Here is a 27,431-nt window from a genome sequence, read left to right on the forward strand (position 1 = left end):
AAGTTTATGAATGAAAAGGGTGGGCGTTCTCAAGAAACTTTCATGGTGAGGTAAGGCTGCAGGTAGGGATGATGTGAACTGCAAAAATGGAGGGAGAAGTTATTTTATAAGGGGGAGAGGAGAGAAGTGCCCAAAGAGTGATTTGTTGTTATTTCAGGAAGGTGGCGCGTTTGGGGAAGGAGCGAGAGGTACACGCGCGGGTGCAGAGGTCGTAGACACTTAAGTGTAGACTTTTATTTCTTCTTCGTGACATCTGAGTTGGGATCTTCATTCAACATTCTATAGAATTAATGGTCTACTTGGTACCTTAGGTTCTTGGTCAATGGAAGGAGTAATATGGAAGTTTAAGAACAAGGAAGAACAGCCGCTCTGGCCTCATCAAATCTGGAAATCGATTGTACGACCGTAACGAAGAAGTGATAGAAGAAAGCAGATAGGTCAAATGATGCCCACAGAAGAGGATATCCTTAGCAGCCTGTTTACTGCTGGCTGGCTCCCAATCGTACTAGAAGGGTGTCTATTGCCGCTTGCAAAGCACGGAGCTTCTGCCAAATGGGCTGGGGGAGTGCTTCGTTTCGAATTTCACGTGTGACGGCAGCTGTTTTCAGTCGAATTGCTTCCAACAGGCTGTCCAGCTCGCGACACATGGCTGGTGTCAAAATGAAGAAGCCCGTCCGTCGTTCGATGCGTTTTCGAGCGCAGTGGTTAAACGAGCACGGCTCATAACTCCGGTGGGAACTCTGCCACCAGCAGCTTACACAGTCCTTAGGTGTCCCAGACTGATTGCTGAAGACGTAGAGGGTGACGATGCCGTATCCTTGCAGGACGAAGTGACACTCGACGCTGGCGACAGTCCCATTCATGAAGATGAAGACTACCTGTAGGTCCCGGAGAGACTGTCTGATGTGATAAAGTAATTTCCTGCTATTCCAGTCGTTGGTGGCCCGGAGGGTTGGTTCTCGAAGGATGTCTTGCTCATAGAGGGCATGAAGAAAGGGAGAAAGGACCATGTTGCCCCGGCGGGCAGCAGATTATGGAATCTCGAGGGCTAGCTCAGCCCACTCCCCAGGAGTACCGGCGGACGTGCCATGTCTGGCAGTGGGAAACTTGAATGGTTGATCGCCAGAAATGTCAGTATAAGTCTCATAAAAGTCGATGAGGGGTGTTATCTTACTCAGCCATGTTGGAATGATGGACCTTGATGACCGGGATCATCATGTTGGATGAAAAGCAGAAGGGATAAGCAGGAGGAAGAAGGAAAACGGGGTTGAAGTACTATGACACGAAGTAAAATCTGCATCTATATACGTTTCTGTGTACCCCATCCCTTCTCTCACTTCTCCCTTACTAATTACATACAACCGTTTGGTTTTGATATACACCACTCTAACAGCCTGTTTTTATAAAATTCAACAACTCGAACAAAGTGTCGATCCTAGATTTGGTCAATCCAAGATTCGCTGGAGCAGGCCAATAAAACACGAGCTGCGATACAAGCAATATGCATGGCAGTGTCTTTAAAGCCTCTGGTAAGACCGTTTTGGCAAGAACAGTGACAGATAACGCATACTTCTATTTGAGAATGGAGTCCGCTCAACTCTTTATAGTAAAAGGATCTTCGTAGTTCCTTTCGATATGTGCCCATACTGATATGACCCGCCTTATACAACCTTCGCTACAGGAAGACCACAAGTGTCATGACCACGATGGAAACACGGTTTTATAGCCCGAAAGTACGGCCGAGGAGTATCTGATCATCTCAAAGAACAGCCACGAAAATACTTTTGAGACTTTGTTTGCAGCGCCTAGAGGTTTCAGGTCTTTCGTGATTGACAGTAAGGGCAAAGTCTGTGGTCTGCTTTGTGGCTCTGTGGACGGCTTTTACGGGCTGAAAGATGACAGGGCGCTTCACGCCAGTGTTGGTTACCGACGGTACATGACTTTGTTCGAGTGAGAGTCGGCCCCTCGACCTCCATTTCTTTGCTTTGTTGATTAATGTGTATGTTTGCGCTATGAATAGTAAGCTCTGTCATCAAATATTACGCGTGAAGGCAATATCAAATTAGAAAAAAACTAATCAAGTGAATCAAAATGTAGAGTTGGTTTTGTCCGAGATTGATTTCAGTCAGGAATTGATATGAAAAGCGTGGGATGACCTTAGGTACAAATGTAGCTCACTATACAATGGTGCACGAAGGGCTTTATGGTGACGTGATAGGAGGTCTTCACGTGCCCCGCACAGACTCTAAATGGTCTCGGTTTGCTTCAAGAGCATTTGCATAGTAAAGTATGCGAATGAGTATAGTAAAAGGGCTTAAGCTAGTGGAATATCCAACAATATCTTCAATTAACATCATTATATATATCTCTCTGATACATCTTCTCTCTATATGAATATACATCTCTAGATATCTCTATGCTGCATATCCCCTGCTCTCTATGTAGTGTTATTGGTGAAATGATTTCATGAAGCTAAACTTTCGTTTTCGATCCCGTTTCAGATGTCTTTTCGAATATTTTCTCCCCCTTCTCAGTTTTATAGGTAGGTAGATGGCAGAAAGAAAAGATGTATAACCTGGGACAGTATCGATAAAACCAATCACCTGATCGGATCTTGATGTAACCTTAGAATCCAACCCCTGCTTACTCCATGGATGTTTCATATGCAGATCACAAGAAATACGAAGTCGCCCGTTTTGGGGTGAAATACGACATCCATCCAACCACCGGTGACGTGGTTCTAATATCGAATATATTGTCGCGACATTTCCAAAAGATGGGCTGCTAGGGTTCCATTGCCGCCAATCGCGTGTACCGTTCTCGCAGAATACCTGCACATGGTGCATCCGGTCAATGCTTCGAGCTAAATATATCAGATGCACGTGGGAAGGTTTGAGTCTACCTGAATACACGCTAGGAACGCCCTTTTCTTATAAATTGGATAAAAAGGAAAGTATTGATACTATTTCCCCTAATGGGCAATGTTATGTTGCCAAGAGAATTGATACATAGTCGCTGTCCTCTGCAGGCGCAACATTGAAGTATTCAATGAAACTGAAATACTTGTTTTTCTGATTCTCTGCCTAGTCATGTCGCTAATACGTAAATAAACTATATCTCGAAATCATCCCTTGCAGACAACATCGGGAAGTCTGACGCCTGTGACGCTGGGGGCACAAAATGTGGGGGGCTACATCCCGCGAACATTTATTTTCTTCATTTTCCCCTATCATCGTTCTCTCCGCGAACTTCACACAATGGGTACAGCGACCGATTTGCCGTCTATTTCAAACCGAAGTGAACCACTCGGAGATGCCTTACCACCACCTTACACAGAGCACGACCCGCAGACTGCGGCTGAAGCTCCCCAATATGAAGCACCGACCTATACTGAATCTACCAGTACATCTGCGACAACCAAATTTCCGCCCCTCATGAACGGATACTTTCAATGGAAACTTACAAGCACATTCCATCTTGGGCCGGCCGCGGAAGAAAAGTTATTCGCTGCCTCAACTCCGGCGACTGTTTTGAATAACAAACCCTCGGTCGTGTTACACGATGGTCCGACTAATAAGCACCCGGTAATGGCAACGGCACGCGGCGACAAGTGGGGCAGGAGCAGACCCATCGAAATCACACTCCCACCTCGTCCAGGGTCTCAACATAAACACGACATCGTGGAACATGTCGTGCCCGGCGGGTCACTGAAGCATAGTTCACCTAGCTACGCGTTCGAAATATGCGTGGGTCCGAAGGGAACAACACCCGAGAAATTCGAGTGGCGCAAGAGCCAGGGCAATGAAATCAAAGAGCTCGCCGGTCTTTCCTATGGATGGAAACTAGTGCGGCTGACACCATCGGCGAACAACAGTGTAGGTGGGAGCAGAAAGGAGCGCGATCGCGGTTATACAAGCGATGGGTTGGAGGTTGTCGCTATCATCGCACACAACGCATCTTGGAGTATGACCAAAGGGTTTCGATTCGCTTTCTTGGGCACTGGCTTGACTGGCACCATGGGAGAAAACTGGGAGATTGTGGTGGTTACTTCCGCTGTCCAAATGTGGTTCATAGACGTCCAAGGCACATCTGCTACGACCGCTGGAGCAAGTGTTGCGACCAGTTAGATGATGTCCGACGAATTTAGCTCACCGCAACGCCCCTATCGCCAACACCCGGCTCTGCAGTAAAGGCAACAGCGAGACCACTGTTGAAGCGCGTGACTGCCTGGGTGCCTCAGGCTTGCTCCTCCCCCGTTTGTTGTCAGGAGCTGCTTCCGTGATATTCTCTTCTCTCTTCAATGGTTATCTATCAGGGACCTTCCCAAGGTTCTCCCGTGGCTTCGCCATCAACCACCCCTCTGAAAAAAGTCAAGAACACGCTGTAAGTTTTGCTACCTTTATCCACTACGACGCATAAATGATACCATACCTCATAGCTGTCGCTAACACTTAGTAGTATTTAACAGGAATCATTGTCAAGGAAGTTGATTACGACGGTAATCTCGACGTTATGAGATCGCGCCTCTTGTCAGAAGAGCCTGTCGAGGTCGATACGACCCAAAGAGCCATCGGCGATGTACGGGGCCTCAGTGTACCAGTGCGAGAGAATGCTGAGAGGGAAAAAGACTACGCTCAATAGAAGGAGTATGCTGAGTGGAAGAAGGCCTACGCTGAGTGGAAGAAATGGTACGCCGGGTGGAATAGAGAGTATGCTGAGTGGATGAAAGACCACGGCATGATGGCAGGTGGCTGGAAGAAAGAACTCGCGAGAGAGGAAGCTGAATTAGAGAAAAGTCTCGCTCCGGTGCATACGAAGTTTGGATGTCATGAAAATCAGCTCACACTGATTCGGTAATCCACACAAAATGACTGGGTTGGCCGACAATAAAGAGCTACGGAATTCGGCAGCTTATGATGGTGATAGGTATCCTTCCGGACATCATGATCATCACGGCTTTTGCTCATCAAACTCCAAATCAAATGTGTCGATGGGAAGAGGTTTGTGGCGAACACCAAGGCATCGGTTATAAAAAATGGCATAACGACCTTGTCGATCTACCGGATACCACCACCGATATCATTGCTTTCCTGAATGTTCGCGCCCTTACTTTTAATGCGATCCGTGTTTCTGTTCAAAATTGGAGGATTCTTTCACTTCACAACGATACGTTCATTAGGAAATGGGTAGCTAACCCAGCTACACGCATACCGTGGGACATTAGAGCAAGCATTAAACCACTCTGTTTGATGTTGTTAAGTTAGTAGGCCGGTCTGCTGTTGTTACGGCTACTTGTAATGTCTAATGATCTAATGACCGATACCTGTTCTTGCTGTTATCACGGTGAAGTGATTTAAGTATCCTTGAAAGCATGGATAACTACCCGGGATCTTGTCTCACATAGTTAATGTACATCTAGTGTTAATTAGCCTTACTTTAGCGATGTTAGCCATCCCTCTACTGCACACCCACCGCTAAACCAACGCCGGTGTCACCGTTGTTGTTTCACCCCCACTTTAACAGGAACGGAAGGGTGTTGGACCAGAAGCCCTTTGGATTGCCTGTAGTTGATCACACAAGGGAATTCATGATACAGAATTTGAAGCCACGTGACTAGGTCGGAATGTCATTGAAAATCGCGGCATGCGCGGGAGCGGATATTAACATTGAAATCTCCGAAGGGATGGCGATCTGTTGATCAACAAAACTGTTGTACACCGGACATTGCGCGTTGATAGTAATTGCATGTGAACTTTGTCGCTAATGTGGTCCAGTCCGAAAGAGTCATGTCCAATGTCTCAAGGACGATCTCTAGCTCTTTCGCTCCACCACCTCCCGCGAGCCCACTCGGGCTGATCCACCTCATCATCGTCGGTTTTTGTATTCCCATGCTACTCGATATACATTTAATATCTTCCGTGTGGCTGTTCTTCGCGGACTTTCTCATTTTGAAGCGATGTGGAGATCCGTCTCTAATGCCATGACTCCACAACACTCGGACACCATCTTCAGAACGGAGTATCGTCGCAATAGCTGCACTTCATGCACCTAAGTGGCTCTTCAACTGTCAATCTCTGCCTCTCAGACCCCAAAAGCTCCCCGCCCATCCAAGCGAAGTTCGGGACATTCCGCATTGAGCCCAATATGATCATTTCCGTCGTACCTGCCATATCTAATTTATGGATATAGCCGGAATTAGAATCCGCAAATGCGGCAAACCTTCCAACAAACGCAATGTCTCTTCGGTTTATGATGTCGAATTTTTCTTCAAGTGGAAACGAAAAATTTACAGCCTCTCAGAGTCTCCGATTACAGATCCACAGGGCCTCATGGGAACCTGACATTGGCCGGTTCGGATCAAAGTTTGATCTTCCAGCACTCCCGCGGTGGCCAACTCCACGATAATAGAAAATCGATCTTAAATACGGAGGGCTCCATATTTGTTCATTGCTTTTGTTTGAGACTGATTTTGTGATTCTCTCCTTCACTACTTCCCCGTGGTTTTCATCCATTGCGCTTGTTTGGCTTAATTCGTTGAAGTGATCCGAAAGTGCCATCATGAAGCTGGTGGTACCCAATGACGTACTTCTATTGATAGGAGAGCAAGTGGAACAGAAAGCAGACCGCTGGAATCTCATCTTTGTCTCCCATCACTTCCACGATCTTTTCCTCCCGCGGGTATATCGAAAGGTGTCTATCCACCATTGGCAAGACGCCAATTCGTTTCTGCATGCCATATTGAAACGACCTGCGCTAGCGCGGGCTGTTCGAGAGCTAGACCTAACAGACTGGCAAGCAAAAGGCGTAACGGACGACGAGTGCAACCAAATTCAGGCATCGGCATCTTTGAGAGCATGGCTAGATGCTGTATCATGCTCAACCGTCGAAAGTGATCAATGGGCCAAAGGTCTCGGACAAGGCCTTGCTGACGCCTGGACTGCGCTCATTCTCCCACTGTTGAGTCAGCTCAGGAAGCTTGCATTGGCCTATACGACAAACTCCCCCCATTTGGACCGAATCATGCAAAAGGCCGTGGATTTCAAACCGCCATTTTCCGCCCAACCAGCCTTCCGGCACCTGCGCAGGGTCTCATTGCAGCATCGGAAATATCTCGATTGTAGCGAGAACTTGGACGATGCGGGGGGCGAGATTCAACTATCATCAACACTCCTCCTGTCGTTTTTCCAACTGCCATCTGTTCGTACTATCACCGCCAACTCTGTAGTGGATTCTAGCTCCGCTACTTCATCATCCGAGGGACCCACGGATGAGGGGAAGCCACGCCTTGGCTTTTCTTCAATCACCGATATTGATCTGCGCGCAAGTAGCGGGAATCATGGCATGGGGACGTTGGTTAGTTCATGTGCAGACCTGAAATCGTTCAAATACCAGCACTCGGACTCGCACGTCCTTTCCAATGGCTATCAACCATCCGCCTTCTATCGCTCTCTGACCCACAGCAAAAAGAGCCTGCAAACCCTGTGGCTGGACCACTATGGCAGCCATCACCCTTTCACCGCTGCCGGGTTGAATCAAAACCACGACGAATGGTTCGGCTCCCTTGTTGATTTCACTGCCTTGCAAGAAGTGCGAGTGAGACTGCCGAATCTTTTGGATATTCGATACCAGAACGAACCCACCACGCCTCTCATAGAATGTCTCCCATCGTCGCTTGAGACCCTTTACATCGAAGGATGTGAGGAGCGATGTCTCGGAATGTTGGTTTCCCAATTACAAACCGTGATCAAAAGTCGCCAGGCTCGTTTCCCTGGACTTAAGCGTGTCCATATCGAGGGCGCATTCCACAATGTCCCGTGGGATGATGATGATCAGGTTGCCAACTCCGGACCGGAAGTACTTGAAGCTGTGATCAAGGACAAAGTATATCAGGCTGCTGAGCCTTTGCATATAGACTGTGTCAATGCTGGGTTAGAGCTGCATCTTCACGACCGTGATCTGTCGCATACTTGATTCTCTGTTCACATTCGTTAGCAACCTTCGGGCTTGCATCTCCCAGCATTTGACTTGACGATACCACCTGAACCCTTTGCATGATATAGACGTGATATAGATTTTCCTTTCGTTCTTCACAATTATCTAGACGGGAGATTTGGAATTTCAATTGCAATTAGATGATTTAACAAACCTCCACTTTTCATCGCAACTGGAGTGCTGGGTAGGTATCATGCCGAAGGTCAAGTTATTGTTAACAGAATACACCGATCCACGCTATAGATAGTGATCGAAGATGTATCTCGTGTATTTCCGTGGGAATACCAAAAGTTCACAAAGAAACATGTTTCTAGATATCATTTGCATTTGAATTTGGATTGATCATAGGGTATTCTATATTCTGCATATTTAAAGGGAAGCAAGAACGGCATCAGCGCCAGATTTCTGTCAAAAAAAATTGAGTGGTTAGCCACCAAAAAGACCGGAAACGGATAACAAAATCACATACCTTGACAGCACCCCTTTCAGTCTCGATATCGGCATAGCGAACCTTACCGTGATCGATAACGATCGCATACCGAGCCGTACGGCCCGACGCCTCATCAGCCCAACCAATGCTCTTGGAGAATTTGGCATCGGGGTCGGAGAGGAAAAGCTATTCACCAAAATCAATAATGGTCACGTAACGTGTAGAGTGGGGTTATGCTCACAATATCATCTCCGCGAACCTTGTTCGCCTTGCCCCAGGCACTCATCACGAAGGGATCATTGAAAGCAATGACCGCGACAATATCAACTCCCTTCTCTCGGAGCTTAGGCAGGTTCTGGATATATCCGGGCACATGGTTGACGGAGCAGGTAGGGGTGAAGGCACCTGGTTCACACGTATATTAGCTTTGCGACTTCAGTGGGGTAGGTAACATTGACTTACCGGGAACTGAGAACAGGACGACCTTCTTGTTGGCCCACTCCTGTGAGGCATTGTAGTTGATGGGGATGCCGCAGGAGGTAATTTCATCACTTTCCTCGCTCCATGGGATATACCTGGGATATCAGCGCGTTATTCTTTGCGGGGTTTGGGGTTTACACACTTGAAGACAACGTCGCTAGGGAACGAGTCACCAGACTTGAGGGTAGTCATATTGAGATGAATGTGAATATTGGAGAGAGAGATATGAAAGAGTTGAATTGGATGGCGGGGTGATGGTTTGTTGGTGTCTCGACGTAACGCTGATTAATATGAGGTGATCGGGCGGGGCCGACCTCGGCACCTAGGCTCTATCTCCATCCTTTGCTTTTTTATTTTTTGCTGTCTAGGCTGATTTAACCAAGAACTTGGAGCTCTATTGATAAAGATCACATCACAAATGATAGAACAGTCGATATCGAGTGATGACTGGGAAAGTCAAGCTCCCAGACTCCTAAAGCTCCTTGCAGACGAGCCGGCCCGGTGTGGGGACCCCGCAGAGGCAGATAGTTACGCAACTCCAGTCCAGAATGGCGAATTATGGCATTGATGCTTCAAATATTCAAGATACAAGACGCAAGATTAAATTCTCACTGAACACATATATCTCTGCCTTCAGATCCCGTTTCTTGGTTGATCAGACCGGGTCCGGTCAATTCAAAAATCCCCCGGCATCCCAGCGAAGCATCAAGCGGGGACCAGTGTGTCTGAACACTATACTACTTGCCAGTTCAGAATTCGGGTACTCCATTATGATGGAATTCATCGAATTGGTTGGATCTCGGATGTGGAACGTAACTACTCCAGATTCTTCGCCCACGATTGGATTCCAGAATGTATAAAGTAGCATTGCACACGCATCTCTAGACGTTCAAGTACTTCGAAATCTCATTATCTTCAGACTCGGTTGAGCAATCTAAAAATATTGTCTATACTGTACATCATGTTCGAAGAATCTATCCAGGGCAAAAGACTTCGCCATCTTGCCCGGTTGAGTTGCTCTTTGGTGTGTCAGCCCACATATCCAATCGGACTCAATGAGAATTACTCCTAATCGAAATGCGCCAGGCCTTTCTTATCGAAGGTTACCAGGCTGGAATCCTCGGTGGAGTCCAAGATACCAAGCAATACCGTGATGCACTCGGAGTAAGCTGCATCCAACTACTATTGCTTATTCTCCGCTGACATTCTGTAAGAATCCAGAAGGGACGGAGATAATCCCAATGATAGCATCTTCCTACACACTCGCAGCCACTGTAATGTCTATTGTAGTGGTTGTTGTGGGAATGCCTCTGGGCCGCCGAAATTCAATCCTACTCGGCGCGGTGTTGATATTCTTCGGTGGTATCATTCAAGCCGCGTCATACTCGGTAGCTCAGATTATCGTTGCTCGGGTCATATGTGTAAGCCTGTGCTCCTTCATCGTCGTTCCCAAATTCAAAATTGACATATCGCTACCAACAGGGCTTCGGTATCGCGGTAAGAAAGTCACAGCCTATTGAGAGTATTCCATGTCTGATATCTCTTGCAGCTTATTACTTGCAATGTCCCTATGTATATGGTATGCCCAATTCTTCCTCTTATCCAAACTTAACCCTGATTTGATGAAATATCTAGTCGGAGATGAGTATACATGCCAATGAGCGTGGCCCAGAGGTAGCAATTAACTGCTCTTCGCTACTCGCAGGCGTTGCTTTATCTTACTGGGTGGACTTTGGATTCACTCGAATGTCAAATCAGCTATCCTGGGTAAGACTATCAAGTGGTTGGTATGATAAGATGTGAACTAATCATTAGATTGCCATAGCGATTGCCTATTGCCATCCAATCCATCTTCGCTTTTCTCTCCGCATCTGGCATGTTCTTCTGTCCTGACACACCAAGATGGTATTATGCAAAAGGGCGAAATGCTGAAGGCGATATCACCCTGGCAAGACTATACAATGTCTATCGCACTGACCCTAGCATTCAACCCGAGAGTGCTGCAATGGAGCTTGTCAAAGCTGAAATCATGCAGAGCATTCAGGTTGAAGCCGAGCAAGAGAACCGACTCAGCTGGCTAAGCCTTGTTTGGGACAACACTCCGCTCCGCGTTGGCCGTCGGATACGAATTTCGTTCATCATCCTGTCTATTCAGCAAATGATGGGAATCAATATCATGGTTTATTACATGCCCCTTATATTTTCGAAGGTCGGCCTATCAAGTTTCGTGTCATCGCTCATTTCCGCTGCAGCATTGACAGTCCAATTTACCGGCTCACTGTTTACTATTCCTACAATTGAGAGGATTGGCCGGCGTCGAATCATGCTGGTTTCCGCCGCTATTCAGACCTGCTGTATGTTTGCTTTTGTGGTTCTAAATGGTCTTCCTAGTAAGACGGCGAAGACTCAATGGGCAGCCGCTGCTATGATGTTCCCATATCTCTTCATGTACGGCTGGGGATGGGTTACTTGTCCGTGGTGAGTGTTGCAATCTGTCAAACTCGCACTGAACAAAGCTCACACTAATTCTAGGCTATATGGACCCGAGGTATGATTCTTTGCCGTGGTCGGCACGCTTAAACTGACTTGAATATCTTTAGATTGCTCCACTTAAGTATCGCCACATCGGAGCTGCAGTTGGTCTGTTTGGCGAGTGGCTATTCAGTTTTGTGACCGTCATCGCGGGCGGAATTGGACTCGAGACATCAGGCTGGAAGATATGGATCTGGCCACTTGTTTTCAACGTTCTGGGTTTTGTCTTCGTTTATTTCATGTGTCCTGATGTGAGCGATGTACTTTCATGTCCCAAGAGAGTGATTTGGCTAACTCAATCTCACATAGCCGACCGGAAGAACATTGGAGGAAATCGACGCTTTATTTATCAAGGATATCCACTTGGCAGACAGACTATCTGACGAGAAGTTATCGATGCACCAAATCGAGCACACCGCTTGAGTCATTGTATAACACACCCAGAAGCGTGGAAAGCCCCGGATTGCATGCATTCGACTCTTGGGCAATATCATTAGACTATATAGAAGGGTAGTTTTACAAATTGACCCGTCGCTTTGTACCATACCACAGATAGGCTGAAGAACGATAGCTGCGAGGATATGGATGTTATTGCCCCACAGCTCCATACCAGCATAACCCTAGGACAGCACCCATTACAATCGCTATAGGTGGGGGCACACTGAACCATGCACTCCCTGCATATGTTACCACCGCAACAACGACCCACCATGGTTCCTTGCCCAGACTCTGTCCGTCGCTTCTTTCAAAGGTCAGGTATCCAATCTCCCACAACCGGTATACAGCTGTAAATACTAGCCCAACTGCAGTAGCATTCATGCCTCTTAGAAAGTCAATCACATACTTCTTCTTCCGCAAGACGCGCCAGAAGCTTTGGATTGCAACAGCCAGCGTGATTCCCGGAAAGAAGATTCCCAAACCGCCGAGAAATGCACCGAGGATGGTTGGGAAGCGCGAGTGCTGTAGTGCTAGCGCCCCCAAGAAGACAGCGAAGTTGAAGTTGGGACCGGGGAATGCTTGGATAATGGCAAGGCCGATCAGGAAGTCTCGACTAGAGACCCACCCGGGATCGACAACATAGGACCTTAAAAGGGGAATGACAACAGGACCTCCACCAAATATGACAGTGCCAGCAAGGTACATGTTGGCAAAGAGGTCGAGGACTAGTGGGGGTGCAGCAAGCTGGCTTCTGGCAACAAGAATCCCGATGAAGGAACCTAACTATATCAGTGTGACTCTCGGAAATTATCTTAGGGAGGTGCATACCAAAGAAGAGAACCATAATCAAAACTCCCACCCGAATCCGAACAATGTGCTGTTGCGAATGATCTTCAGCGGACTGCGTTGGCGTTGAAGTATTGGCTGTATGCTGTGGTAGTCCTTCGGTTCTAGGATCCATCCGCCTTGGTCGCATCGTCTCACTCATTTGCACTGCATTCTCTTCCAGGGTTATATAGTCCATGCCTGTAGTATCCCCATTCGTCACATTCGGCTCCTGTGCAACACTGTGTCTGTTCTTCCAAGCGATCCTTGCCCTCAAAATTCGTTGATATAACCATCCATCCCAGATGCTCGTGACTAACCCACCGGCAATCATCATCACGGGGAAATACCAGAGTGCATTGTAACAAAGACCAGCACATGCACCAAAAATCACAAGAATCCTGGACAGTTTATCGCGAATAGCTTTTTCGGACAATTGTACGGCCGCAAGTGCAACAATACCTACCGTGGAGGCATTCAGACCGGAAAGTAGGGCGTAGACTGGCTTGGGAAGCGTTTCATTCATGTTTTGTACACCAAGTGAGAGGGCATACATGCCAATTGCGCCAGGAAGACTGACACCGTTAGTTGGATATAACCAGATAGTAGCATAAAGATATAGATCACCTCCAAAGAAAGAACGCAAGCATTGCAGGAATAAATCCTGCATGGAATAGGGTTAGGCAGAATATCAACTTCGTGCTAGCGGGACCTGGAAGACCCTGGCAAATGGCAAAGAGCTCCTGATACTGTGAGATTTGTTAGCAACCCCTATGACATCGAGACCCGCCAGCTTGAAGATGTGTAAGGAGAATCGTACAGTCTGCTCATCTACCCATTTCTCCTTACCGCCCTGTCCCTCCACGAACCTGGCATGTAGAATCTGGAAGTGTACTGGTGGTCCTCCAAAGGCTGTAAAGCCTAGATCCCATGTACGTAGAAAGACATCTAGCAAACGACTTGACATAGGTTTTTTCATTTCCTCACTCTGCCTTGAACCCCTATGGCTACCCCATTTGTGATTCAGCTGGGCGAGGGAAGAGAGGCATTGCGAAAGCGGGGAGAGAAGTGACATGCTGCGCTTGGTCGTTCGAGATGTTTAACAGTGTGGATCATGCGACCAATGACATATGGCAAGATGAGGATAATATCGCTCCAAATGTGAGCAGCGTGCTGCTATTACCCTTTTGTTCGCCGTGCCTTCTACCTACCAGGTAGGTTTGGGACCTCCAGAATACCACCTGGGCATGCCAAGATGTTTAGTAAGCTCCGTCAGGCACTAAAGTCAAAATAGCCAATCAACATACGGCAATTAAGCACGGGTTTTACAACAATCCCCTGTCGAGATGAACAGTTTTGGAGGACAAGGAAAGCCATAGCACTCGAATGTCACTGAGCGGCTGTGATTGGCCTCGGTAATTTCGGGCCCCCGTTGTGGTTTAGTGTCGAAATATGATGGTTAAATACATGAATTTAACCCGTAATTTACCCAAAAGGTCACATGACCTTGGAAAGGTATATAATTGTCAGCTTGTCTTCCACCCAGTCCGTTACATGGATACTAGAATTTCCATACATTGTCAAAACGCTGGTTTTCAGTCGTACATATAAGGAGTGTGTTCCTCCCTGAAGTAGTATTACTCCGGTAGAATCATAGCATTTGTTCTACATGTTTTCCCCGGAATGACCATTTACGTAGCAACATCTCTCAAAATCTGTTGGGTATAGCTTGATATATATAATTGCACTATCAGAGTCGAGAGTTCACCTTCGAAATTTGAACACTACTTGGACGATCCTCAAGTCGCAGAACACCCTTATAAACAAAATGATACGTTAAATTTGAATTGCGAGAATGGATGGGTTGACTTACCTCTTGAGTACAGCTCGCAAGTAGCGTACCATCACGGGCCCATATTTTTTGCAACACCACGCCACGGCCATTGTCAGCCCAATTGGTCTTTACTTCAGTCAATAGCCATTCGTCGGCTTTTAATCGCTTAGCCTGGTGGAAGTAAATGGTATGATCTAGGCTGACCATCATTCCAACCCTATGGGACTGGTCCGGCACACTCCCGCCCCCTTGTAGATGCGGCCTGAGTATCTTGGTGTGAATCGGGGATGGCATTTCAAGCTGTTCCTCAGATTCATAGGACTCGGTAATAGGAGGATTGACAAATTCCCATATATTATGAGCATGCGGTAGGCCAGCGAGGAAGTAACTATCTGACATGAAGGCCAATGCTGCTAGATGCGCTCGGGAGCCACCTTGGGGTGAAATCTTCCCACGCGTTTTGATCCATTGATGCAGACGTTTATCACATGGATCAGCAGAACTGGAATGCAGCATGCCAACACTCTGGTTTATGTATGGAAGTCCCGTTGTTTCTTCGTTGCTATTGGACTCGAGACCAGTATCATGCGGTATTGGAACTGCCGGAGGATTGCGCTCTGCGTGGCGGATATTTGTAATTGACTCAGGTGGTGGACGAGCAAAGCTGATTGTTGCGAGGAATATTGTACGATTGTCTTGGATTGCCCTGACAGCTCGCGTGCAGAATGTCCGCCCATCTCGCACTATCTCAACATGATAATGGATAGTTGCAAACGCAGTGCCTGCAAAGACAAATGTGCAATGCATTGAGTGAGCATCAAACTCTCCTTTAACGGTTTTTTGGGCTGCGCTGAGACTTTGCGCAATGGTGATACCGCCAAAGATCCCTCGTGTACCTTTCGGGTGCCAAAGAGGATATTTGTTGGCGAACACGAATTGGCCGACATCTATCGCTGGCGTGACTTCAATTTGTCTCTCGATGGATGATTTGGTTGCAAGTGGGGTGGAGTTCATGTCTTCGTTGGCCATGTTGAATCCGGAGGAGTAAACAGAAATGGCAAGCTTGGAGAGCGAATATTAGAGCTTCAGGACAGTGACAAAAAAAGGCAAAGACGCATCTATCCACAGTCGAGATTTGAGGTCCACGCAATGAGCAAAGAAGATCTATCTGTTGTAGCAATGTTCGAGGTAATTTCAACCGGTGCATAAAATTACGGCCGGTGCGGGATAATGAACGCCCTCGGAATTAGGGATCGGAATTTCAGATTAGAACAACGCGCCCCTCCAAGGAAAATTAAGAGAAGATGATAAATATATCAGTTCGTTGAAGTAGTCCACTCTGGTATTGCACGTATCTAACCTAGGAAGAATATCATCATGGCTGTAATCACTTCAGACACCACTGTGCATCTGCGCACAGACCGATCGATCACGCAGTTGATGATGGAAAATGCATCAAACACAGATCCGACAAAAGTGATTTGCGAAGATACCTTGACCGGCAAAACCTTCACCTACGGCGGACTGCGGAGCGACGCGTTCAAGGCAGCTCATTCTTTGCGACATGCATACGGCATCGCCCCTGGAGACGTCGTTACGATTATATCCCGAAGCACCGTTCGTTAATCTTTATTATACACAATTTTTTACTGACTGACTCCTGACAGGTTGACTATATTCTGGCGGCGCATGCCGTTTGGGCAGCGGGGGCAGTTGTGAGGTTAGTCGTGACAGCTGGGGACTTCGAGACAAAATGCTCACCATTCTCCTCAAATAGCACGATCAACCATTCGTCCACGCCCAAAGAGCTAGTACACGCGTTGAAAATCTTGAAGCCCAAAGTCATTATCGCAGATGTTGTTGTACTCGCAAAGCTACATGGGGCTCTCACAACCCTTGACTTGAATACCTCTGTCACTATCCTTACATTGATACAGCGAGAAGGCAGCTATCCATTGGTCAGTCATTTCTCAGAAGGCAACGAGACACGCGAAACTGACACCATGTAATCAGTTTCCGGAAGATCTCGTCAAATCCCATCGCATCGAATCGGAGGCATATGTGCTCGACGGTAAGGATGCACGTAACTCCTGCGCTGCCATCGTTCTTTCCAGTGGAACCACAGGTCTACAAAAAGCCGTGATGCTTTCCCATCACAATCTAGTGGCTATTTGCGAGCAACTACGGGCCCATAACCCAGATAACTGGCGAGGTAGCATGCGAGAGGTGTTCTTTCCGGTGAGCCATGTCCTTCCGTTCTTGAAAGATATTATAATCTCTTCGGCTAACACCCCTTCTCTAAAATCTAGCCCCGTGAGTTATTATTGCCACCCCACAACATATTGGCTAGACGTATCTGACTGTGGCAGTATCGCATATATACGGGCTTTATGTCTGCGCACTCCTGGGTCCATGGCTAGGATACTACGTGTGTTTGTTACCGGCTTTCGACCTTGAGACATTTTGTCGGGTATGTTCGCCTTTTCCCGGCATCATATTTGGATAGAAACATTCTGACCATGAACAGCTTTTGCAAGATAAGCGAGCTACGTTGGCTAGATTGGTGCCTCCCGTGGCACTAGCACTTGCCGAATCTCCAATTACCGACAGATATAGATACGACGACCTGGAGTATTTCTCATGCTCTGCAGCACCACTAAAGGTGAGATCTAGAATCCCCCCCTTACCTTTGTAGTCAAGAGCATAATTGACAAGCCTAGCCGTTGGTTGCGACAAAACTTCGAACCAAGTTTCCTGGGGTCAGTCTCTGCCAAAGTGAGTGGATTCTCCAATACAATACTAACCTGCAGGTAAACCTATTTGGCTAATAACTGATTCTAGCCTATGGCTGTACCGAACTCTCGTCTTGTGTCTCCCAGAGTGGTGTCAGAGATACAAAAGCCCCACTTGTGGCTACCGGAACTCTTCTTGCAAACATGAAAGTTCGATTTATTGACGAAAATGGCAAAGAAGTCTCTCCTCCGAATGCAGGGGAGATCTGCGTGTCATCTCCCACAATCATGATGTAGGCAACTAGCCTCAACACAGTCAAATTAGTGGCTTGTAGCATACTGATTATTTGATAGGGGTTACAAAGACGACCCAAAAGCCACTGAAGAGGCTATGTTAGAACCAGGTTGGTATCGAACCGGGGATATAGGTTATCTGGACTCAGAGGGATTTCTGATTATCGTTGATCGAATCAAAGATGTGATCAAATACAAAGGGTGAGCGATTCACTCTATCGTACGGCACGAGCTTTCTAGACTAACCGCTCATTTATCTACAGGTTCCAAGTGAGCCCAACAGAATTGGAGGAGATCATTGGACAGCATCCGAATGTTGCAGATGCTGCTGTAACATCTGTCTGGGATGACACAGAAGCAACCGAGATTCCTCAAGCATTTGTGGTTCCAAAGGTGAAAGTATTTTCATCGGATCGTGAGAAGGTATCACAGGAAATTCAGAAGCTGGTTGCTTCTAAGGTTTCTGGCTATAAAAAGCTCCGCGGTGGTGTTATATTTGTTGACCAGTTGCCACGGAACCCGACGGGCAAGTTGCTACGGAGAGAGTTGCGCAGTCTAGCAAGGCTCAAGGCGCATATCTAGGGTTATTTAGTTAGACAAGGGCTATGAGGATCTTTCCTTTTACGTCCTGTTCTGTTATACCTAGGTTTCCAATTTCATCTCGAACGATCACATATTAAGCTCAACTCCGTTCCCTTCAACTTCCTGATCGTATAATTACACGTAAATTGGAATCAAAGTCTGGCCGATTCCTATTCCTGAATTTTACTATTGGCCAATTACAAAAGTGCCACTTATAAGGATTGGGATGGACTCGCATATACTAAATATCGACAGTTGAATCTTGGATAATTAGCTATCATATCCAACCTGTCACGAAGACACCAACTATGACTTCGGCAAACACCAGCAGTTACCTGAACTTCGCAGACAGGGACTCGGAATTCATTATGTGGTGATGGGTTCCTCATACCGGTCAATTTATTTAGTGCACCGGATAGAGCGATTTCATCAATGGCAGCTATATTATTGCGGGGGTAGAAGATCCATAGATATCGAACGCTACTATCCAACCTTCCTCGCTATCTGCATTAATTACTTTCTTCCTTGCCCTCCACAATCCAAGTACACCTCCACAATCACCATGCGAGCCCTCAACAACATTCGGGTGCTTGAGCTAGCTGGACTCGCCCCGGGTCCGTTCACGGGTCTACTCCTTGCCGACAATGGGGCAGACGTGCTGCGAGTTGACCGCGTCCAGCCAGGTCACTCTCCTAGCCCTGATGTCTTGATCAGGGGGAAGTCCTCTATTTGTGTTGACCTCAAAGATTCCTCCGGAAAGGATCTTCTCTTACGCCTCATCCCACACGCCGACGTTTTGATCGATCCTTTTCGCCCAGGTGTTTTGGAACGCTTGGGGCTCGGCCCAGATGTCCTGCTGAAACTCAATCCTCGGTTAATCGTAGCAAGATTGACAGGGTTTCGCCGCGACGGGAAATATGCTGCCATGGCGGGCCATGATCTCAACTACCTCGCAGTCTCAGGAGTTCTGTCGATGCTCGGCCCTTCGATTCGAGTTCCCCCTTTGGGGCATCCGCTTCCACCCAGTCCACCAGGAAACATCTTGGCCGATTTCGCGGGCGGTGGATTGACTTGTTTCGTGGGGATTATTCTGGCATTGTTTGCTCGAGTCAGCACAGGAAAAGGACAGGTGGTTGAAGCAAACATGGTAGATGGAGTTTCTTATCTCGCCACAGCACCACGCATTTCAAGCAAGATTCCTGGACAATGGGACCAGCCCCGAGGTCAAAATTTGGTCGATGGCGGCTGTCCTTACTATCGGGTGTATGAATGCAAGGACAGCGGCCGTTACATGGCCGTCGCATCCTTAGAGCCCAAGTTTTTCGATGCGCTGAGTCGAGGAATTGGCCTAGGGCAGAAGGATTGGGGAGGAAATCGCGAAGACAGATCGCTGTGGCCTGCAATGCACACCCTTTTCGAAGAGACATTCCGCACCAAGACGCGCAAAGAATGGGAGGCCATATTTGATGGAACTGACGCCTGTTGTACGCCAGTTTTGGAGCACCATGAAATGGAGGCTAGTCATTATGATCAACGTCCGGTCGTCACACTTAGCGAGACACCGTCGGTGATACCCGGAACTGATGGCTGGGCAGTGAGAACATTGCCGAACGGGCAAGGTGGCGAGACTGTGCTGCAAGATTGGACTGGTTGGAAGAAGGGAAAGGATTTTGTTATTGTTAATGGAGGGATCTGTAATAAGGAGGCTGCAAAGATGTAAGATACAAAGATACAAACTGCTGATGAATGCATTTTTCACTCCGTTCAAACATACAGTCAGAAAAAAATGAAAGGAAAACACCGTTACTACTTCACACCCAACTAGCATCTAACCACGGCAAGGAATTCGATCCAGCTACCCAAAACCTTTATCCAACCGTTCACTTCCATCACATCCATCACATCTTCAACCACATCACTACATCAACCAACCAACAAACAAACCTGACCATGGCACTGACAGCCAATAAGCCAAAGGTCCTGGTCCCAGGCCCGGCCAAGCGCAGGCTCAAGCTGAAGGTCAAGCTCGAGGCCAAGGGCCCGGCCAAGGTCGAGACCGAAGCCTCCTAGGAGACTAAGGTAGTGGTTCCAAAGACTAGTGACGAGGAGTCTCTCATGACTCTTCTCGAAAACACGAAGGTCAGTCATCTCTCACTTGATACCAACGCCTGGACTATAGATCATACTAAAGTTCACTACAAGTCGATTATGAGACTGCGGCTAGCACCCTCCGCACGAATCAATAAGGCGGGCTGCCGTATGCTATTCTCGCTTACAGCAGAAGTATGGGTTTGAGAAGGTGGACGTCAAGCGTACCGCACGTGGCAAGAAGGGGGATGCAAATGCCACCAAAAGGGCCACTCCTACCAGCGAGTTGCCTGATGTATCTAACAACATTCAAGTCGCTATATTGGACACAACACTATACCACTGCAAAATGGGACTCTTAGTTCCAGTAGATACAATTGATTACTCTCGGATTTGAAATCTATCAATATGTAGAGATCTGTTCTTTTTCATAGCTTATATTTGTGTTTATCTGACTGTAGCCGTCGTACTACTTGTGCGATAGCACCCTTCCGTTCACCGTGACTTTGCCAGAACGCTGGAATGGACTTTGCAGTTTCGCACAAGAGGCGAAGTGCATCAATTCCTCTGGAAGCATGCTCCGCGGGAACGTTTTGTCCTGGTTGATTCAGTGATGCATTGAACACCTCAAGCGAGATTGGGCCTTGGTACCCGGTGGCAAGCACAGCAGCCGCGACAAGCTCGACTGGCATATACCCACCTCTAGACTGTTCAAGAGGATATAACCTATGACTTCGGGACCATGGAAGCAGTGCTGGTGTTTCCGGGTCAGTGGGAGGAAGGAAAGTCGCTGGGTTCACCAACTCCGCATCGCCACACTGGAAGAAAAATATTCGATCACCCGGTACTGTCAAGGCCAATGATGCCATTGATCCGGTAAGAACATCTAGAGATTCCTCTAGCGTTGGGTAGATTCGTCCGTGGCCAGCAACATTGTATGGATCAGCAAACTCGACAGCGAGGATATTGAATGCATCCACGATCAACCCAACGTTAGGACGGTTGGCAAATCGCACAGCTTCCCATGAAGCTGACCATGTGTTTCGAGTTGCCCAAGATAGGCCCTCGTACCCAATCTTTAACATGCGCCCACCATCAGCCTTTGCGTACGCGGCCGCCATGTCGCCCAGCTCCGCGAGGTCTCTCGCGACCGTCTTGAGATCAGATGTCACCCCCTCGTCCGTGCGGATATTCGCACACATGAAGACAAGGTCGGTGTCAAAGGCGCGCATGAATGGAAATCGTCTATGATAATAAGTTAGCATGGATTTATCAACGGGCGCTATCTCGTTATCGAGGTAAGATATATCTCACTTGGCGACTAGATCCAAGGTAGCCTGGCGTTCGGCTGGATCTTTGATTCCCTCGATTTTCCGAAGAGGTTGTGTGCAGGCAATCCGCATTCCCAAGGACTTGACAATACCAGCCAATTTTCGAGCAACCTGCAGATTTTCTGAGGTCGGTTCCCAGAGTTGATCTCCTGGTAGTCCATGCTCCTCCAGGTACGCGGCCCAGCACTCATCAAACAAGTCGATCCATTGATATCCCGATTTTGCTGCGGCCTTCAGGCGTGGTTCCAAACGATGTTCTCGCCAGTTGCCGAGGGATAAGGTCGCGATACCCAATGGGTTGGCTGTAGATGGAGGCCAGGTGTCTGTCATAATTCCAGATGTGGTAGCTTGTATTATCATTTTGGGTTATTAGTCGCGTCCATTAATACAACCAAGGGATGATCGAATACCCGAGATGTTCACGCCACTTGACGCCACCTCCACAAACCGGTGTCTTTTTTAATGCACCGCGTGGGGTAGTGGGGGATATTAAATGTATAGTATTACTTGGAAATCAATAGATTGATTCAATATTAATAGAACAAATCTGGAAGTGTAATAGCAATACGTGCCCCAAATTTGGGGGACTTTCTCGATAATGTACACCAACTTTGTAGCTCGAACCTCTCTAAGAAAAACAACGATCTGATTGGATCTCATATTACTTGAAAGGGAGCTATATACGTGAAGCCTCTGGGATTTGGACCGGGAGTCCGTCCTTGGCCTTCAAAGCTGTAACAATAGCCTCACAGGCGTAGACTGCTGCCAGCCCATCCTCAGCCGAGCAAAGAGGGTCTTCCAAGTCACGAACCACTCTAGCCAAATGCTCTGCTTGGTTTTGAAATGGAATCCCCTCGGTGACTGGAATCTCGATCCGTGTGATTGGAGTTTTCCATCCACCCTCCGCCGTCTCCGGGTCGTAGGTCCAAAGCGTATTTTCTGGGACAACAATAGTCCCTTTTGTGCCCAGAATGCGATAAATATCCACTGGTGTCTCTGCCTTTGGATATAGAGGATTGTCGCCAGCAGCAGCCTCCCAACCGTAAGGGCTCGCCACATTGTCACTGACCAAAAAGGTTCCAACAACTCCATTGGAAAATTGCGCCATAATCGCTGCGCCCTCTTCAACGATATCATCGGCGGCCACTCCTTCATGTTTCCTTCTGGGGGTGGTGTTTATGGCCCAGACACATGTCACCCTGGCACCGGTGAGGAAATGAAGGGCGTCAACATCATGCACGAAGTTCGTCCAGATAGGCCCTCCTCCAGCGGACCGCGTCGCTCGCCAACTAGCGAAATCAAAATAGGCGTCATCTTTCTTCGCAGTCCACATCCCTGAGATCGCTGTAATCTCCCCAATTTTCCCATCTTCAATCGCCGACCGTGTAGTTGACAATGAGGGGTGGAATCTACGGTGATGTCCGACGAGGATTTTGCAACCTTTTTCCTTTGCAAGCCCGACCAACCCTCTTCCAGATTTTGAATCTGTGCAGAAAGGCTTTTCGATGAGCAAGGCCTTTGGCTGTGCTTGATGAATGACGTCTGTGGCTATGGAAACATGGAGGCTCGAAGGTACACAGATCACGTAGGCCTCCGGCGGATTTTGTTGCGAGTTCAAAAGTGATGCGACAGACTCGAAGTGCAGAAGAGACAAGGTCGATGCCAATGCACGTCCCGGAGGGTACGGATCGACAATTGCCACTAGCTCACATGTTGGGGATGACATGAGATATTCGGCGTGTAATGGAGCTATGGTGCCTCCGCCGATGAGAGCGACCCGAACCTTAGAATTTTCTGCCATAATGGAGACAGAAGTTGAGGTTTCTGGATTTGCAGAAAGCCTCTAGATTCTCAACAGAACTAGCCACCAAATATTTGAGCCATTGGGCAGAATATACGATTCTCCGTTTGACACCGGTCAATATATCAGAATGCCGTGAATGCGGGGTTGTTGGCTGGGCTTAACCTTCACGATCCTGTAAGATATCTCCCTGGGGTTTGGATTCTTTTCATCTATTTCTGCTTTTAGTCCCTCCAATCCCCTTCTGCTACAAGCCCCAAAGCATGGATCTCCTCAAGCAGTCCTATGCCCATGGAAGCTCTCCGTTACCATCAAACGCAGCAGTGACTCCATATCATGTCTATCTTTTCGGGGGAAATATTTCGAAATCGCTGTCACCCCTGCTACACTCGATCCTATTTCGCGCCAATTCAGCCTCGTGGTCATTTCACCTCACCGAGACCACCGACAGCAACATATTCCGACAGCAATTACAAGACAACACATGCATTGGGACCACAATTACGATGCCAAACAAGGTGTCTTTTGGCCACCTACTCGATGGTTTGACCGAAGAGGCACGCATGATTGGAGCCGTCAACACATCATTTATTCGACTTGACAAGAGGGGACAGAGAAGACATATTGGTACAAACACAGACTGTATTGGCATTCGTGATTCTATTCTCTACCGAATGCCGCACGCGGCAACCACAGCCAACGGCCGCCCCTCTATGGTGATTGGAGGTGGAGGCGCTGCCAGAAGTGCAATCTTTGCCCTCTGGAGATGGTTTGGGTCCACGGAGATCTACATTGCCAACCGTCTCAAAGCCGAAGTAGACGCATTGATCACCTTCTTCCAATCGACCGCACCGGATATCACACTCCGACATCTTGCTACTGTCGAGGAAGCTGCAACCTGCGAGACTCCTTATATTGTTATTGGGACGATTCCAAACGACATACCTCGGGAACCTGGTGAGATTACTTGTCGCCAAATCTGCGATACCATTCTGCGCAGGAAGGACAAGGGTATCGTGTTAGATATGTGCTATCTCCCATCTCCGGTGACATATTTGTATACAAACGGGAAGGGAAATGGCTGGACGGTTATTCCAGGGACCGAGGTGCTAGTTCGTGTTTGTATAGCACAGCAGATTCTGTGGTTGGAGAAGGATGTCAATCAACAAGGAGTTGATGGTGCGATGTCGGCTATTTGGAAAGCTGTAAACCAGGGACAAAGCGGTCCGAAAACTTCGAAGATTTGACCTGGAGTTTAGGTATACAACCTTTCATTCAACCCCCTATCCTATTATTTTCTCTTCTTGTCACGTAATTACATATAGAATATGAGGACCTATTAAAATAAATGACGCCCAAAATGACCACTTTTAGCGCTAGAAACGGCCGTCTTTCCACCCGTAACTTTAACAGGGCGAGCCGGCGTTGTGCCGCTACCGTCTAGCAAACCTCCGCAGAGCCCATAAATGGACCATCTTTTTCTTCTGCCAACTCGACACTTCTTTTGTCAGCCTAGGTCCACAAAATTGATATCTCTCATACATATGGAAGTTATCCAGAAGAATGAGGCGTTCAGAAGGATTGATGGCAAAATGAAATTTTCCTGTGTCTAGGTTTTTGTTCGGCAAGATGGCATATTATATTCTAGAAAATAGACGAATCGAATAAATTCGCTAAAAGCGCTAGACGATCTCGAGGAACTCAAGTAAGTTCCAACCGAGGATAGAGGCCTAGAAGTGAAAGCCGCTTAGTTAGCGATCTATATAAAACCCGCCACCAGCACGACCCTGCTATTGATATTTCGCTCGAGAAAAATGACCTTGACGCTTTCAGAGATCTACAAATCTGGTTGACTGGATCGGCCGATGAGAAGTTTGTTTTTGAATGAATTGCTTGTTAGTAAAGTGTCAACACCAATTGGATCAGCTCGATCATTGTTACTCAAAGGTGGAGCAAGGATGAGGGAAACCCATCGCAACCACTCTAGCAAGAACAAAATAAGTCAGAAATCTTCTATATCCATTCTGAATTGCATTTAGAGTGCCGTAGCTTCATTGCCTAGAAGGTCTCTAGTCCGGATGTGATCTCTAGAATCGATATCCTCGGTGCTCCATAGGTCTTGCAATTACAACAGGCTCTTTAGAGTCGAAAGTCTTACCGTGAGTAGTCGGTGGGGGCCAGAGTAAAAGAAAGGGGGCGACGAGTGCAAGATAGAGAGATAGGAAGATATCTGGATACAAGCGGAGATGTCCCGAGATCATCGATTCCTCGCGAAGTAATAAAGACACACAAGATAAATTGAACTTCAAAATTTGACTAGCAATATCTGTCTTTAGTTCCGGCTTTCGTTCCGATCATTAGTTCGATCTTCCCCCGCAGTTGATATTGACCGGATGACAGATATATAGGCCGGTTGGATCAGGGTGCGATTAGAAGCTCCAAGACATAGAGCGGAATAAAGGCGCGAAATAAAGGCACACTAAATCCCAGCGAGAAAATCGAAGTTTTCCCCCAGTACGACAAACTTCTCTTTTTGCTGTTAGGTCTATATCGTCATGTCTGCATCGCACATCTCCCCCTCGCTCAGGTATGCTTCTTCGGTCAAGCCCTCTGATAAAACTTGCTAACATTTCACCGACTAGCCCATTACGCTGAAACTCTCTGGAAAGGTGATTCGTAATCGCCTATATCGCACACCTCTCAGCGAGTATGCTTCAACATACGACGAGAACAATGTGGAGAATTGCGGCAAGCCCATGGACCGGTATGCAGAGCTATATCAAGGTATGATCATGATCACCCTGCCATATACAATTGGTGCTAACCAGTACGCAGAGTTAGCAGATGGAGGCGCGGGACTTATCTGTACCGGAAACATCCCGATCCATCGCGACAATCTTGAAAATTACAACAACGCAGTGCTGGATCCCAACAATCCCTGGGATCCAGTCGCAGCTTTCACCCCAGCGGCCAAGGCAGCCAAGTCTCGGGGCGCAATCTTCCTTCCCCAGTTACAATTCCCAGGACGTCAAGTTCCGGAATTCCTGAACAAGAATCCCAAGTCGGCTTCGGATCAGCACCTCGAACCCTGTCTCAACAAAACGTATGGCAAGCCGTCGCCGTTGACAAAGGCTGAAATCCAGGATCTCATCTCCCGATACGTATGGGCTTCCGAGGTTCTTGCGAAGGCGGGTGCAGATGGTATTATTGTAAGTGCTTAGATATATTCCCGGCTTGTTATGAAAGAGGCTAAATGACCGGTTTTCGTAGCTGCATGCCAGTCACGGATATATCATGAATCAATTCCTGTCGCCCAAAATCAACAAGCGAACGGACGAGGTATGAATATCATGTTTCTTCTTCCCCTTGCAATTAGCGCTAATATTTGCTGCACTTGATAGTATGGCGGAAGCTTGGAAAATCGGGCACGGTTCATCTTGGAGATCGTCAATGCGATTAAAGCCAAACTTCCATCGGACAAGTTTGTGATAGCAGCGAAGTTGAACTGCCAGGATTGTCAGTCTACTCCATCCCACTACTTAAAGAGAAAATCTAACGGGAAGATATATATAGTCATCGAGGGAGGCCAAAGCTTTGCTGAACAATGTGTTGTGATAAAATGGCTAGAGGATGCCGGCGTAGACTTCTTCGACATCTCTGGGGGAACTTATGCCTCTCCTGCATGGCGTGGCAACATCATGACTGAGCTGGCAGAACGTCCATCCCAGAAAGAGCGTGGAAGGTAAGTTGGATTCAATTGTTTCACTATGTTCATATGCTGACTAGGCGAAGCTACTTCATTGAGTGGGCGCAGGAGCTGAAGAAGGTTCTGGTGAGTACATTATCTGTTTTCTGGCACCGTTTGTCAATTGAGCTGACTGAGAAACTAATAGTCTCGGGCTGTGATTGGAACTACTGGTGGTTGGCGGGATAGCCATCGTATGGCGGAGGCTGTGGAACGTGGAGATATCGACATGTGCGGCTTGGGTCGACCTCTCCGAGAGGATCCTGACTTTGTGAATAAGGTGCTTCGCGGGGAAGTTCGCAGAAGTAACTTGTAGGTTGATACTGG

The 27,431-nt window shown here is 47.6% G+C and overlaps 14 protein-coding genes across 14 annotated transcripts; 7 read left to right on the forward strand and 7 right to left on the reverse strand.

Moving 5' to 3' along the window:
* Positions 1-479: 479 nt before the first annotated feature.
* Positions 480-1,010, reverse strand: N7517_008418 (uncharacterized protein; the record flags this gene model as incomplete). The annotated part of the gene is made up of 1 exon (XM_056726148.1): positions 480-1,010. One exon carries the CDS (start codon positions 1,008-1,010, stop codon positions 480-482), a length of 531 nt encoding a protein of 176 aa, XP_056576999.1.
* A 21-nt stretch (positions 1,011-1,031) lies between these two features.
* Positions 1,032-1,218, reverse strand: N7517_008419 (uncharacterized protein; the record flags this gene model as incomplete). Its single annotated transcript, XM_056726149.1, has 2 exons — positions 1,032-1,092; positions 1,175-1,218. The coding sequence occupies 2 exons, from the start codon at positions 1,216-1,218 to the stop codon at positions 1,032-1,034; spliced, it is 105 nt and encodes a 34-aa protein (XP_056577000.1).
* Positions 1,219-3,257: 2,039 nt separating this feature from the next.
* N7517_008420 (uncharacterized protein) lies at positions 3,258-4,127 on the forward strand (the record flags this gene model as incomplete). The annotated part of the gene is made up of 1 exon (XM_056726150.1): positions 3,258-4,127. The coding sequence occupies one exon, from the start codon at positions 3,258-3,260 to the stop codon at positions 4,125-4,127; it is 870 nt and encodes a 289-aa protein (XP_056577001.1).
* A 2,431-nt stretch (positions 4,128-6,558) lies between these two features.
* On the forward strand, positions 6,559-7,971 carry N7517_008421 (uncharacterized protein; the record flags this gene model as incomplete). Its single annotated transcript, XM_056726151.1, has 1 exon — positions 6,559-7,971. The coding sequence occupies one exon, from the start codon at positions 6,559-6,561 to the stop codon at positions 7,969-7,971; it is 1,413 nt and encodes a 470-aa protein (XP_056577002.1).
* A 390-nt stretch (positions 7,972-8,361) lies between these two features.
* On the reverse strand, positions 8,362-9,094 carry N7517_008422 (peroxiredoxin family protein; the record flags this gene model as incomplete). Its single annotated transcript, XM_056726152.1, has 5 exons — positions 8,362-8,397; positions 8,462-8,608; positions 8,664-8,827; positions 8,885-8,997; positions 9,045-9,094. 5 exons carry the CDS (start codon positions 9,092-9,094, stop codon positions 8,362-8,364), a joined length of 510 nt encoding a protein of 169 aa, XP_056577003.1.
* An 885-nt stretch (positions 9,095-9,979) lies between these two features.
* N7517_008423 (uncharacterized protein) lies at positions 9,980-11,857 on the forward strand (the record flags this gene model as incomplete). The annotated part of the gene is made up of 9 exons (XM_056726153.1): positions 9,980-10,066; positions 10,117-10,323; positions 10,385-10,399; positions 10,452-10,481; positions 10,538-10,669; positions 10,728-11,380; positions 11,435-11,450; positions 11,503-11,685; positions 11,744-11,857. 9 exons carry the CDS (start codon positions 9,980-9,982, stop codon positions 11,855-11,857), a joined length of 1,437 nt encoding a protein of 478 aa, XP_056577004.1.
* A 165-nt stretch (positions 11,858-12,022) lies between these two features.
* N7517_008424 (uncharacterized protein) lies at positions 12,023-13,772 on the reverse strand (the record flags this gene model as incomplete). The annotated part of the gene is made up of 4 exons (XM_056726154.1): positions 12,023-12,651; positions 12,701-13,272; positions 13,325-13,446; positions 13,518-13,772. 4 exons carry the CDS (start codon positions 13,770-13,772, stop codon positions 12,023-12,025), a joined length of 1,578 nt encoding a protein of 525 aa, XP_056577005.1.
* Positions 13,773-14,447: 675 nt separating this feature from the next.
* N7517_008425 (acyl-CoA thioesterase) lies at positions 14,448-15,560 on the reverse strand (the record flags this gene model as incomplete). The annotated part of the gene is made up of 2 exons (XM_056726155.1): positions 14,448-14,513; positions 14,571-15,560. 2 exons carry the CDS (start codon positions 15,558-15,560, stop codon positions 14,448-14,450), a joined length of 1,056 nt encoding a protein of 351 aa, XP_056577006.1.
* Positions 15,561-15,908: 348 nt separating this feature from the next.
* Positions 15,909-18,139, forward strand: N7517_008426 (uncharacterized protein; the record flags this gene model as incomplete). The annotated part of the gene is made up of 11 exons (XM_056726156.1): positions 15,909-16,148; positions 16,199-16,251; positions 16,309-16,489; positions 16,545-16,769; positions 16,841-16,844; positions 16,901-17,001; positions 17,059-17,193; positions 17,252-17,306; positions 17,373-17,556; positions 17,618-17,758; positions 17,821-18,139. The coding sequence occupies 11 exons, from the start codon at positions 15,909-15,911 to the stop codon at positions 18,137-18,139; spliced, it is 1,638 nt and encodes a 545-aa protein (XP_056577007.1).
* Positions 18,140-18,701: 562 nt separating this feature from the next.
* Positions 18,702-19,859, forward strand: N7517_008427 (CaiB/BaiF CoA transferase family protein; the record flags this gene model as incomplete). The annotated part of the gene is made up of 1 exon (XM_056726157.1): positions 18,702-19,859. One exon carries the CDS (start codon positions 18,702-18,704, stop codon positions 19,857-19,859), a length of 1,158 nt encoding a protein of 385 aa, XP_056577008.1.
* Positions 19,860-20,655: 796 nt separating this feature from the next.
* N7517_008428 (sugar phosphate isomerase/epimerase family protein) lies at positions 20,656-21,888 on the reverse strand (the record flags this gene model as incomplete). Its single annotated transcript, XM_056726158.1, has 2 exons — positions 20,656-21,472; positions 21,542-21,888. The coding sequence occupies 2 exons, from the start codon at positions 21,886-21,888 to the stop codon at positions 20,656-20,658; spliced, it is 1,164 nt and encodes a 387-aa protein (XP_056577009.1).
* A 346-nt stretch (positions 21,889-22,234) lies between these two features.
* On the reverse strand, positions 22,235-23,359 carry N7517_008429 (Gfo/Idh/MocA family protein; the record flags this gene model as incomplete). The annotated part of the gene is made up of 1 exon (XM_056726159.1): positions 22,235-23,359. One exon carries the CDS (start codon positions 23,357-23,359, stop codon positions 22,235-22,237), a length of 1,125 nt encoding a protein of 374 aa, XP_056577010.1.
* Positions 23,360-23,622: 263 nt separating this feature from the next.
* N7517_008430 (Quinate/shikimate 5-dehydrogenase/glutamyl-tRNA reductase) lies at positions 23,623-24,606 on the forward strand (the record flags this gene model as incomplete). Its single annotated transcript, XM_056726160.1, has 1 exon — positions 23,623-24,606. The coding sequence occupies one exon, from the start codon at positions 23,623-23,625 to the stop codon at positions 24,604-24,606; it is 984 nt and encodes a 327-aa protein (XP_056577011.1).
* Positions 24,607-25,914: 1,308 nt separating this feature from the next.
* Positions 25,915-27,420, forward strand: N7517_008431 (uncharacterized protein; the record flags this gene model as incomplete). The annotated part of the gene is made up of 8 exons (XM_056726161.1): positions 25,915-25,959; positions 26,002-26,143; positions 26,195-26,568; positions 26,630-26,698; positions 26,761-26,875; positions 26,933-27,101; positions 27,152-27,191; positions 27,253-27,420. The coding sequence occupies 8 exons, from the start codon at positions 25,915-25,917 to the stop codon at positions 27,418-27,420; spliced, it is 1,122 nt and encodes a 373-aa protein (XP_056577012.1).
* Between the last annotated feature and the right edge of the window lie 11 nt (positions 27,421-27,431).

Source organism: Penicillium concentricum (genome assembly GCF_028827145.1).
Source record: "Penicillium concentricum strain IBT 3081 chromosome Unknown utg000003l_segment0_segment0, whole genome shotgun sequence".
In the NCBI taxonomy this organism is placed as follows: domain Eukaryota; kingdom Fungi; phylum Ascomycota; class Eurotiomycetes; order Eurotiales; family Aspergillaceae; genus Penicillium; species Penicillium concentricum.